Source organism: Alosa alosa, chromosome 19 (assembly GCF_017589495.1).
Source record: "Alosa alosa isolate M-15738 ecotype Scorff River chromosome 19, AALO_Geno_1.1, whole genome shotgun sequence".
Lineage (NCBI taxonomy): Eukaryota > Metazoa > Chordata > Actinopteri > Clupeiformes > Clupeidae > Alosa > Alosa alosa.
The window spans coordinates 21,995,755-22,009,693 of NC_063207.1; the positions used below are offsets into that span (position 1 = coordinate 21,995,755).

At 40.8% G+C, this 13,939-nt stretch overlaps 1 protein-coding gene across 1 annotated transcript in view; it reads left to right on the forward strand.

The window, feature by feature from the left end:
- Positions 1–13,939, forward strand: part of LOC125283987 (latent-transforming growth factor beta-binding protein 2-like) — a 93,648-nt gene that overhangs the window by 59,908 nt on the left and 19,801 nt on the right. Inside the window, exons 10-23 of the mRNA XM_048227618.1 lie at positions 703–825; positions 1,348–1,512; positions 2,506–3,123; positions 3,574–3,599; positions 3,740–3,773; positions 4,166–4,270; positions 4,673–4,798; positions 5,905–6,033; positions 6,175–6,294; positions 7,748–7,870; positions 8,056–8,178; positions 8,430–8,555; positions 10,261–10,389; positions 10,728–10,853. Coding sequence (XP_048083575.1) covers positions 703–825; positions 1,348–1,512; positions 2,506–3,123; positions 3,574–3,599; positions 3,740–3,773; positions 4,166–4,270; positions 4,673–4,798; positions 5,905–6,033; positions 6,175–6,294; positions 7,748–7,870; positions 8,056–8,178; positions 8,430–8,555; positions 10,261–10,389; positions 10,728–10,853 — 2,073 coding nt within the window. The remainder of the gene's footprint in view (positions 1–702; positions 826–1,347; positions 1,513–2,505; positions 3,124–3,573; positions 3,600–3,739; positions 3,774–4,165; positions 4,271–4,672; positions 4,799–5,904; positions 6,034–6,174; positions 6,295–7,747; positions 7,871–8,055; positions 8,179–8,429; positions 8,556–10,260; positions 10,390–10,727; positions 10,854–13,939) is intronic.

Genomic DNA, 13,939 nt, shown 5'->3' on the forward strand with positions numbered 1-13,939 from the left:
CCCAGTGCTCTCCGTTACTGTGATAGTTTTGGGTCTTCCAAGCTGCTATCCAACTATCCAAGCTGCCTGCACTTGAGAAATACCATCATATCAGTAACCTACTTTTGATAATAGTTACAGACTATTAGTTAATTAAATGACTTGACATTCATTTTAAATGAACTGGTGTTGCCATTATTCCAATTCCTTTCTAGGGCCATTCCAGGCAGGGAAGGGAGCAGTCCACGTTGAAAAGTCCAGTACATCCCCTAGTCACATCCACATAATCCAGCCAGTGGGAAAAAAATGTTTTTCTGCATCATGAGCCCTTTAACAAATGACCTTTGCCGAATCCACTTAGGCTCATAGGCTCATATTAAACTTTAGGCTGGTGGTGAAAATGGGCTAAATGCAGGGTGGAAGCATTTTGGAGAGGGTGTGCATTCCTGATGTGGGCATAATTGCTCAGCTCCTGCCAAGCCCATACAGTCTCCTTCAACACCACTCTGGCCAATGTGGGTTCTTCAAACTTTGATACATTCCACTCTTCCTTTGTGTTTGTAATCTAGACTGGACTCTTTAGTGTTATGTTCACATATTAATTATTGCTGTCAATGCTTTACTTGCCTTTAATGTTATTTTTAATGCAACTATGGTCTGAGAGTTCAGGACCCTGTTTATGTTGTTATGAGAAAAGGCTAATACAGGGAGTGTTTTCTCCAGATATAAACGAGTGTCTGATGTCTGGGATTTGTAAGCATGCAGAGTGTCTTAACACCAGAGGAAGCTACAGATGCACTTGCAAGCCAGGATACATGCTGGATCCTTCCCGAAGTCATTGTGTCTGTAAGTCTTTCTGTACATCATTAGTGCACTGAATTTATTGGTGTCTGTGGCAATAAAAAAAGAGTTTGGATCAATTTCCCATTCTCTTTAAAGGAGAATTCCAGTGATTTTTCACATAGACCTCTGTTTCTTGAGGTCAAAGAGTACTGTCAGTACGGAAAAAACGTGAACATGAACATGCCCCCAGATTGTAGCACTGTAGCTGCCTAGCAGCTCTAGCTGTTGGCTGCAACAACAAGTTAAGTAGAACTGATTGATTTTTTGTTGGTACCGACAGCACTCTGTGACCTCGAGAAACAGAGGTCTATGAAAAAAATTGCCGGAATTCTCCTTTAAATCTGCTCCTTGATTTGGATTCATTGAAAACATCCCACCCATATGCCATATATACTTGGGTATATTACTTGTTTTTTTCTTTGATGTTTTTGTTTAGAAAAACATCTTCTCATATCATTGATTCTTGTAAACTTAATTGAGTTTATAGTCAGGGATCTCACTATCTGTTCCTCTGTCTCAACCTAGCGGATAAAGCAGTGTCTGTAGCCAAAGACTTTTGCTACCGCTCCACCTCCGAAGGCACCTGTTCCCTGCCCCTCCCCCAGCAGATCACCAAGCAGATCTGTTGCTGTAGTCGCGTGGGAAAGGCCTGGGGCTCCAGCTGCCAGAGATGCCCTGTCCCTGACACAGGTACTCCAGAGCCAGTTCGCACTAACGTCATCTGTTAATAGGGCTGTTCACACTTGGAACAATAACCAGTGTTTCCCATACATTGACTTATTTGCGGCGGTCCACCACAATATCAACATTGCCACCACACAATGATTTTCCAGATTGTACTAAATTGTGCTTAAATCTGGTTAGCATTATAACCACGCTGTGCTAATTTGTTAAAAACTGTTGCATTCAAGTTAATTCTGCAAGCCAACCACCACAAATGGAATTCAGTTCTCTGGGAAACACTGGATAACTATAAAGATAACTATAACTATGAAGATATGAGCGTCCACGCTGACCAGCGATAAGGAAAGTCTCCTCTTGTGTTGATGGATTCTGACTGGCTGTCAGCTTTTTATTGTTCTCAAATTCGTTCTGAAAGTGATCCCCAATGATTCCGTTCTTCATGACGTTCATGTTATAGTTTATGTGTGGACGTTGTCATTCACAGAGCGATACTTTTTTGCCATTATCGTAACAGATATCATCATGGTGTGAACAGGCCTTTGTCCCTGCAAAACCAAACCTATACCACACACTAGCCACAAAGACTAATCTTGGTATCCCTGTATGTTTTTTTTTATTTTGTTTTTTATCAACATGATGTTGTCAGTGTGTTTGTTATTAGAGTTCTCATGGAAAGGGCACGTAGGATAACAATAGTGGGAGCCTGCTGAGGTAGACCTCTCTCATTAATTAGCCTCACAGCATTTACCCATGTAAAGGGAATCAAGGTTTTTTTTTTTTTTTTTTTTGATAAGGTTGAAATTCCATGGAGCTAAATGGAGCAGTGTCTTTCAGGACACAACAGGGCTTTGTTTCATATCCGAATGACTAAAGGCACTTTAATGTGGAATGCCGACAGTGATCTACTACTACTGACTCTGCCAATTACACAATTAACTGATTAACTTTCACCATCGTTCTCTTTCTGTCTACTTGTCTTCCACACCGTGTTTATTAAAGAGCACTTTAGGGAGATCTGCCCGGCTGGCCACGGCTACACATACTCACACTCGGACATCCAGATATCTCTCAGGAAGATGGAAGAAGAGGAGAAGTACCCTCCAGCCACCCAAAGGCCATACTTCCCCTATCAGCCACAACTTCCCCACATCCCCAGCCACCAGCCTCATAGACCTTCCTATCCACAGACTCCTGCTAACCCACAAGTTCCCTCATACGAGTCCGAGGTCCCACAAGTACCCCACCAGCCTCATAGACCTTCCTATCCACAGACTCCTGCTAACCCACAAGTTCCCTCATACGAGTCCGAGGTCCCACAAGTACCCCACCAGCCTCATAGACCTTCCTATCCACAGACTCCTGCTAACCCACAAGTTCCCTCATACGAGTCTGAGGTCCCACAAGTACCCCACCGGCCTCATAGACCTTCCTATCCACAGACTCCTGCTAACCCACAAGTTCCCTCATACGAGTCCGAGGTCCCACAAGTACCCGAGGTGCCCACATTTCCACAGGTGCCCATACAGCCACGGCCCTCTAGAATCCCACCGATACCTCACCACCCTTCCCTGGAACCACACCAGACAGGCAAAATCCCTTCACAACGTGTTCCACATGGTGAGTGAATATCAAAGAAATTGAAATCCAACGTGATTATATTCCCATTTGACATCTGATTGTATTCACTTTTGACATTACACTAGAAATAAAATTCAAGGTTGTGAGCAAAAGCTCAATTTCTTAATGAAGCTATAAAAAAGAATAGTTATCTTCACAATGCCTCTAACCACTGATATCATTGCATTTTTCTTTATAAAATGCCTTCTGTTCTATTGTCTTTTGGACTGAATGCATTTTATAATTTAGTGTCCTTTGGTGAAGCTTAAGTGTTGAGTGGACCATAAGCTTTGTTTTATTAGAACCAAATACTTTAAGATAAGCTGAAACCATGAGAATGCCTTATTACCAGTGGTACCACACAGGGCAGCTTTTTAGTAATATTTTGTGAGAGGAATTTCAACTCTTTTTACTGTTATTTTTTCCATCTTCTGTGTTATCTCCTAACAGATAATGATGCTGATGCTGCGGAAGTGGTGAGTTGGGAAAGTTTCTCATTACCGGCAGGCACACAAAAATGTTTAATATGAAGAATTCAGAACCTGTGTCAAGTATATGAAGGTTCTGAAGAATTCAGAACCTGTGTCAAAGTGAGTGTGTTGCTGTGTCCTCACAGATCCCTTCCACTGAGTCACCATCTGGCCACCCAGGTAATGTTCAGCCTGTTTTAGCCCTCCTCAACTGAAGATTTACACTGCTGTTTTGTGGGCCATGAAACCAGTGAAAAACAAATTTGGTCACAGAGGACTGTCTCTCAGACCTCTTTCTACATTTTATTGCTTTTTCTTTCCCAATCAGTGAATGAATCAGGGATTGATAAAGAATCAGACTAATAAGCAGAATCAACAAAGGCATCAGCATAAAATCAGATCCATGTCCACCCTTTCTTACACAGTAACAGGTGTGGCTTACTATTGCAGCCATATGTGACCTCATTTGACCCTGAAAGTGACCTTTCAAGTTCAGATTATTCAGTATGTCTTATGTTATTCTTACACTTGACCACTACACCAATAGTGTGGTATGAATTCTCCTCCCACAGATTTGATGGATATTTCAACCCCTCCCATCACTACCCACTCGAAGCCAGATTCGAGTATCAAGGACAAGACCACTGCTTCCAGAAATGTGTCCAAACAGGTGACAGGTGAGATGACAGATCACTTTCCCCGGAGTGGAATTTGGCTGAAATATGTTCTGATTCATCTAAAAAGTATGGCTTCGGATATTCTAAATCACATTTAGTTTGAGTCAACTACTACATGGTTGACCAGAATGTGTTTGGGGACCAATGAATTGTGAAATAGTATTCTCCTTCAGTTATCAACATAACTTTACATCATCTGAGTTATTTTGGACTAAACTCTGTACAGTCCTAAAAATAAGCAAATGTTGGCAAGTAATTACTGCTCCTCTCTATCTGAATTAGCTGGTTGTAGAGCATTTTGTATTGGACAAATATAGCAAAATCCACTGGAGAGCTGTCTTTTGAATGTACTTTCTTCACTCTTGATTGTTATACTGGCCTGCTCTCTCTACCCGTTTCCAGACATTGACCGATGCTCCTTGACTCCCACAATCTGTGGACCTGGCCAGTGTGTGTCAGTCCAGACTGGGTACACGTGCCGCTGTTACCCTGGCTATCAGCATAATGCCCTGCAGACTCAGTGCATAGGTAAGTGCACCCATCTCACGTCCCAAACCCAAATCCTACCCACCCAAATGGTACCTCTAGACAAAGTCTATGTTTTAAAGGTTCAGTTATTGTATTTTGTCTTAAAACAATCAAATGTTACTTGCAAATTTGAATTTAAAGGTATGACTCTCACATAGCTACACACTGCAACATATGCTGAAAAGGGCTTGATAATTTAAGCCTTTGTAAAGTTCAATAATGTTGTACCAACAAATCTGTTATAGATTATATCCTCTGACAACAAGAAGTACTCTCACTAAAGCGGTGGCACATGCCAGAAAAGTAGCACATTCATATTATGCATTAAAGAAAGATGTATCGGTACTGTCAATTTTCCTAAATAAATGCCAGCATTCTGATGCTTCCCTTGAAACAAGCTTTGTGTGGCTTGTCTTCTTAGCTGGCTACTTTGTTAGCCTTGTTAAGTGTCTTCTAACTGTGGCGAGTGGAGTCCAGTAAGCTGAGGTCTGGCCGCATGATTTAATGAGATTGTGGTTTTATTCACACAACACACAATGACTTCTGTTTGCTGACAGAAACACATAAATCTTAGATTACGTCTTGCACACATTTGAGTGTGAAGAGTGCGGATTTTATTGTAGTTCCTAAAATTCTACAGTTTGTTAGTGGGTTTCTCTCAGTATTGCGTGTTATTATGTGATTTCATGAACTTTGTACGTTGACTTTCAGATTTCACTAAGGCTGGTTTATGTCTTTGTGTTTCAACCAGCTAAAAGCAGCAATACATCTGGGAATTGTTATTGGTGATGAATAATCACCTTTGCGTAGCATTCGTTTCTTTGTCATGTTGTTTTGTACTACATTCAGACCCATCTAGCTCATATTGCTGCTCTACTTTCACTCAAAACTCACACTGATGTTCATATCTTTTTTATTTTCTTCTTATTTAGGAGGTATATCATATCATGTCATTTTTGCATACAAAAGGGCAATTTGAAAGTGAAGAAATCACCCAGTTTAAACCTTCCCATTTTTAAAAAATCAGTTACACTATTACTTTTGCCTAAGATGCAGTTTTTGAGTGTAGGTTCTGTTCTTCAGCATCTTCTGTATCTTCTGTTCAGATATCAATGAGTGTGAGGAGAACGTGTGTGGCGAGAACGCCCGCTGTGTCAACTCCTATGGCTCCTATTCGTGTCACTGCCAGACTGGTTTTAGCCAGGCCATCACCCAGAACAGGAAGTTCTGCCAAGGTCGGTGTGCCAGGACTAACACGGGCAATGTTCTGATGTTTCATACTGTACATGGATCCATTTTTGGCAACAACTCTGAACGCTCTCTCTCTCTCTCTCTCTCTCTCTCTCTCTCTCTCTCTCTCTCTCTCTCTCTCATAGATGTGAATGAGTGTGACATGCCCAATAAGTGTCCAGGGGGCCACTGTGTGAACACGGAGGGATCTTACACATGCGAGTGCAAGACTGGCTTTACCAAGAATGGGAGAGGCCACTGTGAAGGTACACTCAACACCTAAAAACCTTATTGATGTTTAGAGATGGGTACCTCTGTGTCATCACAGTTAGCGCCACACACGGTGGCCGGTTTTTGGTTCTCTCTCTCAGTGTTATTAAATAACTTTACAACCTTTTCTATCACAGTGGTTTAATGTTCACAGAAGAGGCCACATACAGTACTACAAAATACAGTCTTAGATATTTTGTTGATATATTTGTTTTGTGGCATTCATTTGGTCCTAATATGAGTATAGTAAAATTGGTGTATCCTCCATTTATACTTCAGACATTCTTCTCTCTATCTCTCTCTATCTCTCTCTCTCGCTCTTTCTCACTCTTTCTCTCTCACCCCCCTTTTTCCAGTTGTTCAAAAGTAAGGCTTGACATACTCACAGGCCAGCAGACAGTTGGCAAGCAGACAGTTCAGGCTAGTTCTTAGAAGGGTTCCATGTTGGAAAGAGGCCCGCACTGGGCAGTTGTGATGAGTGAAGTGGCCTGTGCTTTATGGCCCAGTCTGACTTGTCACGGAGCAGAGGTGTGATTTAGACCGGCATGGCAGAGGAATATGCTCCTGCCTGCCTGCTCGTCAACGAAACCGTGATGTTTCCAGCCTCCGCATGGTTATCATGGCTATGGGAGCCAGTTAGTTTTACTGCTACTACTCACCAGTTTCATTGTCTTGTGTCTTGATCTCGTGTTGTCCTCGTGTTGTCCTCGTGTTGTCCTCGTGTTGTCCTCGTGTTGTCCTCGTGTTGTCCTCGTGTTGGACGTCTGCTCTCCGCTTCGCTTGTCTGCTATGCTGAGATGAGATCTGTAAATTCACTCGCCACCTAGACAGGCCCCATGCGGAGAGTCTAGCATTGTTTAAACATGGCTGTGTTTTTCAGACCTTTTTCATATTATCTGTTGCCGTTAAATATTGTTTGCAATCCTTCAATTTAGGATAGTCAAAATATTTTGCCTTGGCTACACTCTTGAACAAACGCTGTGTTATTTTTGGATGGCTCTGGCCTTATCGGCGGGGACCAGAGAGGGAGAGTGTTTGGCATGGCTGCTCTGTCAGGCCAGTGACCGGGAGAATGAGAAGGAGACAGTAGGGATCCCAGAACTATGGGATTACACCATCATGGCTTTTATGGCTGGAGTTCTGTAGTGTAGCAGCTGTAGTAGATGTTACTGTCTGCTCATGAGTATGGCTAATGGAAGAGAGATATTTCATGAGGGAGTCCACAACTGCTGAAGGTCACTACTGTTTTTCAAGTGCTCTAGTAGCTCTAACTGGCAAGGAAGAAACGCCATTATAAAGTGTTTAGGCCAAACCTTACAAGGAGGGACATATTTTGGGAGTGATTTGTTGCCTTGGAAATTATAATATTGAACTTCTAAATGTTTTATACCTTATGTCCCACTCTTTACACACACACTTATGCATTTTCTCCATTTATGTTTCTTTCAGATGTGAATGAATGTCTGTCCTCAACTGTGTGTGCCAATGGTCACTGTATAAACACAAAGGGCTCTTACCAGTGCGTCTGCAATTTTGGATACGAAACTGCTCCGGACCAAAGCAGTTGTCAGGGTATGGCACACACACACAAACACACACACACACACACACACACACACACACACACACACACACACACACACACACACACACACACACACACATACTGACACAAATGCATCAAAAATCTGTGTGTTTATTTCAGGAGAAATATATCTTGGCTTCATGTATTATTAATGCTGTGTGGTTTTGTGCAGATGTGGATGAGTGCTCCCTCTCTGGAATCTGTGATCATGGACAGTGCACCAATCTGCAAGGGTCTTATAGCTGCAGTTGTAACCTTGGTTACCAAGCAACTCTGAATGCTAAGGCCTGTGAGGGTGTGTATGAAGAATTTTGATTTTATGCTGTATTTTGCTGTTCATAGTGCAATTTTAAAAAGCACTAAAACACACTTCAAAACATGTGTTCTATTCAGATGCCTTACAATATTATGTATTCTTACCTTCACCAAAATTGGTCATACCTTTGGTTTGTAAGAATAGTATCTTCAAATGTTGTGTTGACAACTTTCGCATCTCTGGTTTCAGTTTACCTGATGTCATGTGATATCTGTCATTTTGTTCAACAGATGTCAATGAGTGTGCCACCACAAATGTGTGCCCCAATGGAATATGCACCAACACAGAAGGTTCCTACACCTGCACAAATTGCCAGTCTGGTTTCGTCAAATCAGCTGATGGACAGATATGTGAAGGTACTTATGGAACCACAGAGCATTCAGAATTATTTTGCTGTTACACTAGACTGTCACACTGTGTGTGTGTGTGTGTGTGTGTGTGTGTGTGTTTTAGCTAGTGTTCTGTTATGTTATGTGTTCACTGTTAAGTTATGTGTTCACAGCAGGTAGCTAGTCCACCCATGGGTTCAGTGGAATTATTTATTTCTGAGAGGACAAGAGGGCCCCATGTGTGGAGACCCAAAGGAAAATGTCTTGTCTCAAAATGTGTTGTCTTTGTCTCTCAAGAAATAAATGATCTCTATTACTTAGGTGTGAAATAGCGCTATCGTTGTCTCAGCCATCGTTTTTAAGTTCAAGATCACAAAAATCTCTCTATTTTTCTTGTCAATCTAAACTTATCTCACCTTATTTTTTCCTAAGGATCCCTTAGGAGAAAGAAGTGAGATCTCTTTTCAAATTTTACTGGCTATGGGGATATCCTGGGGCGGTGGTAGAGTAGTGGCTAAGGAACTGGGCTAGCATGCAGTAAGCTGAAAAGTTGTGGGTTAAATTCCACCGTTGTGCCCTTGAGCAAGGCACTTAACCTCAAGTTGCTCCAGGGACAATGGCCCTTGTACATTAATTGACATGTAAGTCGCTTTGGATAAAAGTGCCTTGTAAATGAGTACATTTAAATCCTGGCACAACCCCACTTGGACTCTTCACTGCTAGTGATCACTCCATGTGTGCTATTGCAAGAATGTGCGAGAATGCAGAATGGCAAGCAGCAGTTTATATTTTAATGTTTTGATGTAACGTGTAAAATGAGGACAAGTGAGTGCACACATTTGCACTTCAACTGAACTTCGACATAAGAGTTGAGAGTGACAGTATTTCCTTGCTTGGCACATTTGACACTAAAGACTCCAGTTGGAACTATTTCTTGGGGCTGAGAATGAGTAAGTAATATCAAAATAAGCAAAAGGAAACATAATCTTGCGTATTCAAACTCAATTAGTTGGTAGTAAAACTGTTGTATAAAAGCAATATGTCTCTCCAAATCACAGGAATATCCTCTACCAACCCCACTCCCTCTTGTGGGATATTGCTTAATTAAATGTGTTGATGTCATTGCCAAGGATTTCTGCTCTGGAATATATGGTCGACTAATCACATCTTCAGTATGTGTAATCATCAAACTGTAGTCCTTCATGACCTCATAGACATGAGGAGCAGCCATTTTGACATGAAATAGTAGGGCAAACACAATTGTTACTAAATATCATTTTGAAGTCTCTGTTCAATTTAAGTGTAGCAGAATCAGAACCTTAATTTATATCATTAGTAACACCCTATGCCTGCTATATATTTCATATCAAAAATGGTTGCTGTGAGAATTCTTCATAAAGATGCAGACAAACTAGCTACCGTGCCGGCTGCAGCAGCCAGTACTGTGTGGAGAGGGGGCGGGGCCAGATGAGGAAGAAGGTGTAAAGTTGTGTTTAAACCATGTTAAGGCCTTGAGGGGTTTTTCATAAAAAACCTGAATGTATACTTAGAGGATCAGAGAAGAGATTTAGGTTTGTAATGAACCATTCACCCTTAAGATCTCAAAATACCCTTTTTCCCTCTCAATCTATTCATGTTGCTCCTTATTTCTAAGGGTTTAGGAGAAACAACTCAGATCTCATTTTCAATGTTGTTTTCCTCTGGGATTCTAATGGTGTCTCCTCTGCTTTAGACATTGATGAGTGTGTTGCATCGGATGCCGTTTGTTTGGACGGCGTGTGTACAAACACTGAGGGCTCTTACACTTGCACCTTATGCCGCACCGGCTACCGCTTATCCCTGGACAGGCAGCAGTGTGAGGGTAAGTAAAACTGCAATTCTGTTGGCCAACACTGTTCTCAAAGCTAACAGTTATTAATGACTAGGTTCTAGCTTGTCGTAACCTTTTGTAGTCATATGTGCCAATTTAATTTCTAACAGATCATTGGGTTTAAAGGCACAGTTGTTGATTCTGGAGAATGATTCTTGACATTTGTACTCAATCACCATTAGTGTATTATACTTGGTCCTGATCCCTTTATTTCCCATGTAAAGAGCCAGAATTGTGTATAATCGTTTGTAATTATAGGACTGAAGAGAAATTCAATGGATTTGACAAAGTGTCATTTTCTCATGGAGTATGGAAATATCTTCTTTTAGATATTGATGAGTGTCTTACTGAATCCATCTGCAACAATGGCATCTGTCTGAACTCTGACGGCTCCTACTCCTGCACAGCCTGTCCCACTGGATACCTCGTGTCATCAGATGGCGAGATCTGTGAAGGTATGTATGCTTTTTCCTGATGATGACACTAAACACTGAAAATACTCAGTAATGAGTTGTTACTAAAGACAAGACTCAAAAGGCCACAGTGTGCACAAACTAAAATCCTGCTGAGCACTGTTTTACTCATAAAATGGTATCTATGAGAAGACTCTTGTTCTGTAATCATCATTGCCACATGGGGGCGCTGGTGGTGTAGTGTCTAGCGAGCTGGGCTAGCATGTAGTAGCCTGAGAAGTTGTGGGTTCAATTCCCGGCATCCACCGTTGTGCCCTTGAGCAAGGCACTTAACCTCAAGTTGCTCCAGGAACAATGGCCCTTGTTCTATAATTGACATAAGTAAGTTGCTTTGGATAAAAGCATCTGCTAAATGATTACATGTAAATGAAAAATGATCAAGTGGTAAAAGAAGCTTTATAATGAATTGTGATACAATACTGTAAGCTGTAAGGGCTTATTCAATAGCAAAGCATCGCTTAATGAGTGCAGTCATGACTATTGTGTCTAGTTATATAGACCTGTGTTAGTCATGAGGAGGCATTATAAATACTTTATAACCCTTTATAGATGTGTTTATAATACTTTGTGAATACTGACTTTGAGAGAAGTGTTCGCCTTTATTTAGTCTTCAAGTACTATATGCTTCAACGCATAGTGGTCCTTTGCCTGCATTATTTGGAGGTCAGGATGCAGTGTTATTGGTGATGGCAAAGGTCAGAAAGGTCTGCATATCTATATGTATTGATGTATTGATAGATATGGAGATTGATAATGTTTCATTACTGTAAATCAATGTAGACATACCAAAACAAAATGGTAAAAAACAATAATATACTGAGACCACACTACCAGCAGACTGCTTTCTGTGTCAAGTTTTCAAGAGAGAGAGAGAGAGGGGTTTTTTGAATGAGTGTCCAGGGCAGCTGTAATAAAGCACTGTTGGCTCATTCTCCTGCAGCAGATGTGATGTTGGGCACAGACCATTACCCAACGTGCAGAGTTGCCAAGGTGGGACCACTCACTCAGCTACAGTGGTAGACGTAAATATTCAACATGTCAACGTTTTTTTTATTAAGCAACATTCCATTCCATATTACAATACAGTTACCATATAAGTCACGATTACCTCTAGTCCAGGTGGTTCGTGCTGAATCTGAGGTGAAATGTTCTTTTTGTATAAAAAGCCTAATATTTGGTATACTTGTACAGTTTAGGGCTTTGAACATTTTCAGAAATGGAGCCATCACAAAAAATCATTGCAGTGGTAGCGGTCATTTTGCTGCCCACTATAACGGAATTATGCTTTTTGCATCATATCTCAGCACAGAAACGGTGAAGTTTATGCTGGGGGCCCTGTTGTGAATCTTGACCTTCAGATCCTTCCACAAATGTTCCTTTGTTTTGTTTTTTTTAATCTGGTGAATCACTAGACCAGTCCAAAAACTTTGTTTTCTTTCTCTGGATCCTCTGGAGATGGCACAATCCAGTAGCAGAATGTTGGCAGGAATGAACCTTGGCTTTAGAAAGTCCCACCAGGTATTGATTCTGGCTGTGGACGGTAATTTCACTAATTAGCTCATCTACCTGGCCGACCTTTTTACTTTTTTACTTTTTAACCACAAGCTCCGCGACCCACCCAGAACGGTTCCACGACCCACTTTTGGTCCCGACCCACCAGTTAAGAACCACTGTTTTAGAAGATGTCTAATTCAACTTTCCTATGCACTTGGTAGATTATACTTACATGCAGATATATTTCAGTTCCACATAGGACAATATGTACAATTCCTTGTGCCTAGTTGTAAGGAACTTCTCATGACAGCCAAGTACAGTAGACTATATCTCTCAGTCATAACCAGAGGTGTAAAAGTCCGACTTCGGAAAGTCCAACCACTATTTGTTTCAATCACCCACGTAGATCAGCTATTTAGTAGAATCACCTGTGCTCAGAGATGTAAAGTAACTAAGTAAAAATACTTAAGTACAGTGCTTAAATATGAATGGGGAGTATCTGTACTTTACTTGAGTTTTTATTTTTCTTACTACTTTTACTTCACTACATTTTTTAAATTTAATGTATACTTTTACTCCACTACATTTTCATTAGCAGCATTAAGTAGAAAGTAAGCTAAAATAATGTGCAAATGAAAACAAAAGTCAGTTCCCATTCAGCATGTTAAAAATGTGCAACCCCAAGACTTTCTGACCTGATGTCACCACGGGACACAGCAATTAATGAAGACAGTGAGAGAGTTAAAGCCTAGCAAATAGAGCTAAGACATAGCACACCAAGGCCTATGTACTATAGGCTGTTGTAAGGAGCTGAATTAAATTAAAATTCTAACTGCTTGCCTTTCATTAATATCACTTTTGTTAAGTCTTTCAACGCCTTTCTAAACATGTTGGATAAACTTCCTTATAGGCCTATAAAAGGAAGCAGCAGTGAAAAATGAATGGCAACCATACCTTTGTCCAGGCTTCAAAGACATTGTTTATGAAGTGTAGGCACAGTTTTAAGATGCTGCATGAACCTATCTTCTAGTTCTGACTTAGTTCTGACTGCTTTCTTTTTCTTTAAAAGAATAGCGAAGAGAGGGGGTTGTCATCCCACCTTGCCTCGAAAGCTTTTACTAGTACTTTGTACTACTTTCAGTACTTAAAGTATGTTTTACAGTAGGCCTATAAAGGGCTACTTGTCATACGTAAGTATTGCAAATAATAGATACTTTAAGACTTTTACTTGAGTGGTATGCTTATAGATTACTTTTACTTTTACTTAAGTAATTTTCTGATCAAATATCTGCACTTCTACTCAAGTGTGGATTTCGGATACTTTATACAATTCTGCCTGTGCTAATTGCACAGGTAAAACCAATACATGTTAGGACTTTTGCTTCCTTAATCTAGGCTTTTACACCTCTGGTCATAACCACTGGCTAACATCCCCTTCTTAAAGTTACTCTAAGTAACTGACCTCAAACTTTAAAAGAAGCAGTGTCTGCTACTTAGCTACAAGCCCTCTATAAATATGTGGCCTCTGGCCCAGTGTGTGTGTTCCAAGTGCTGCATCCTTTAAATTATTCAAA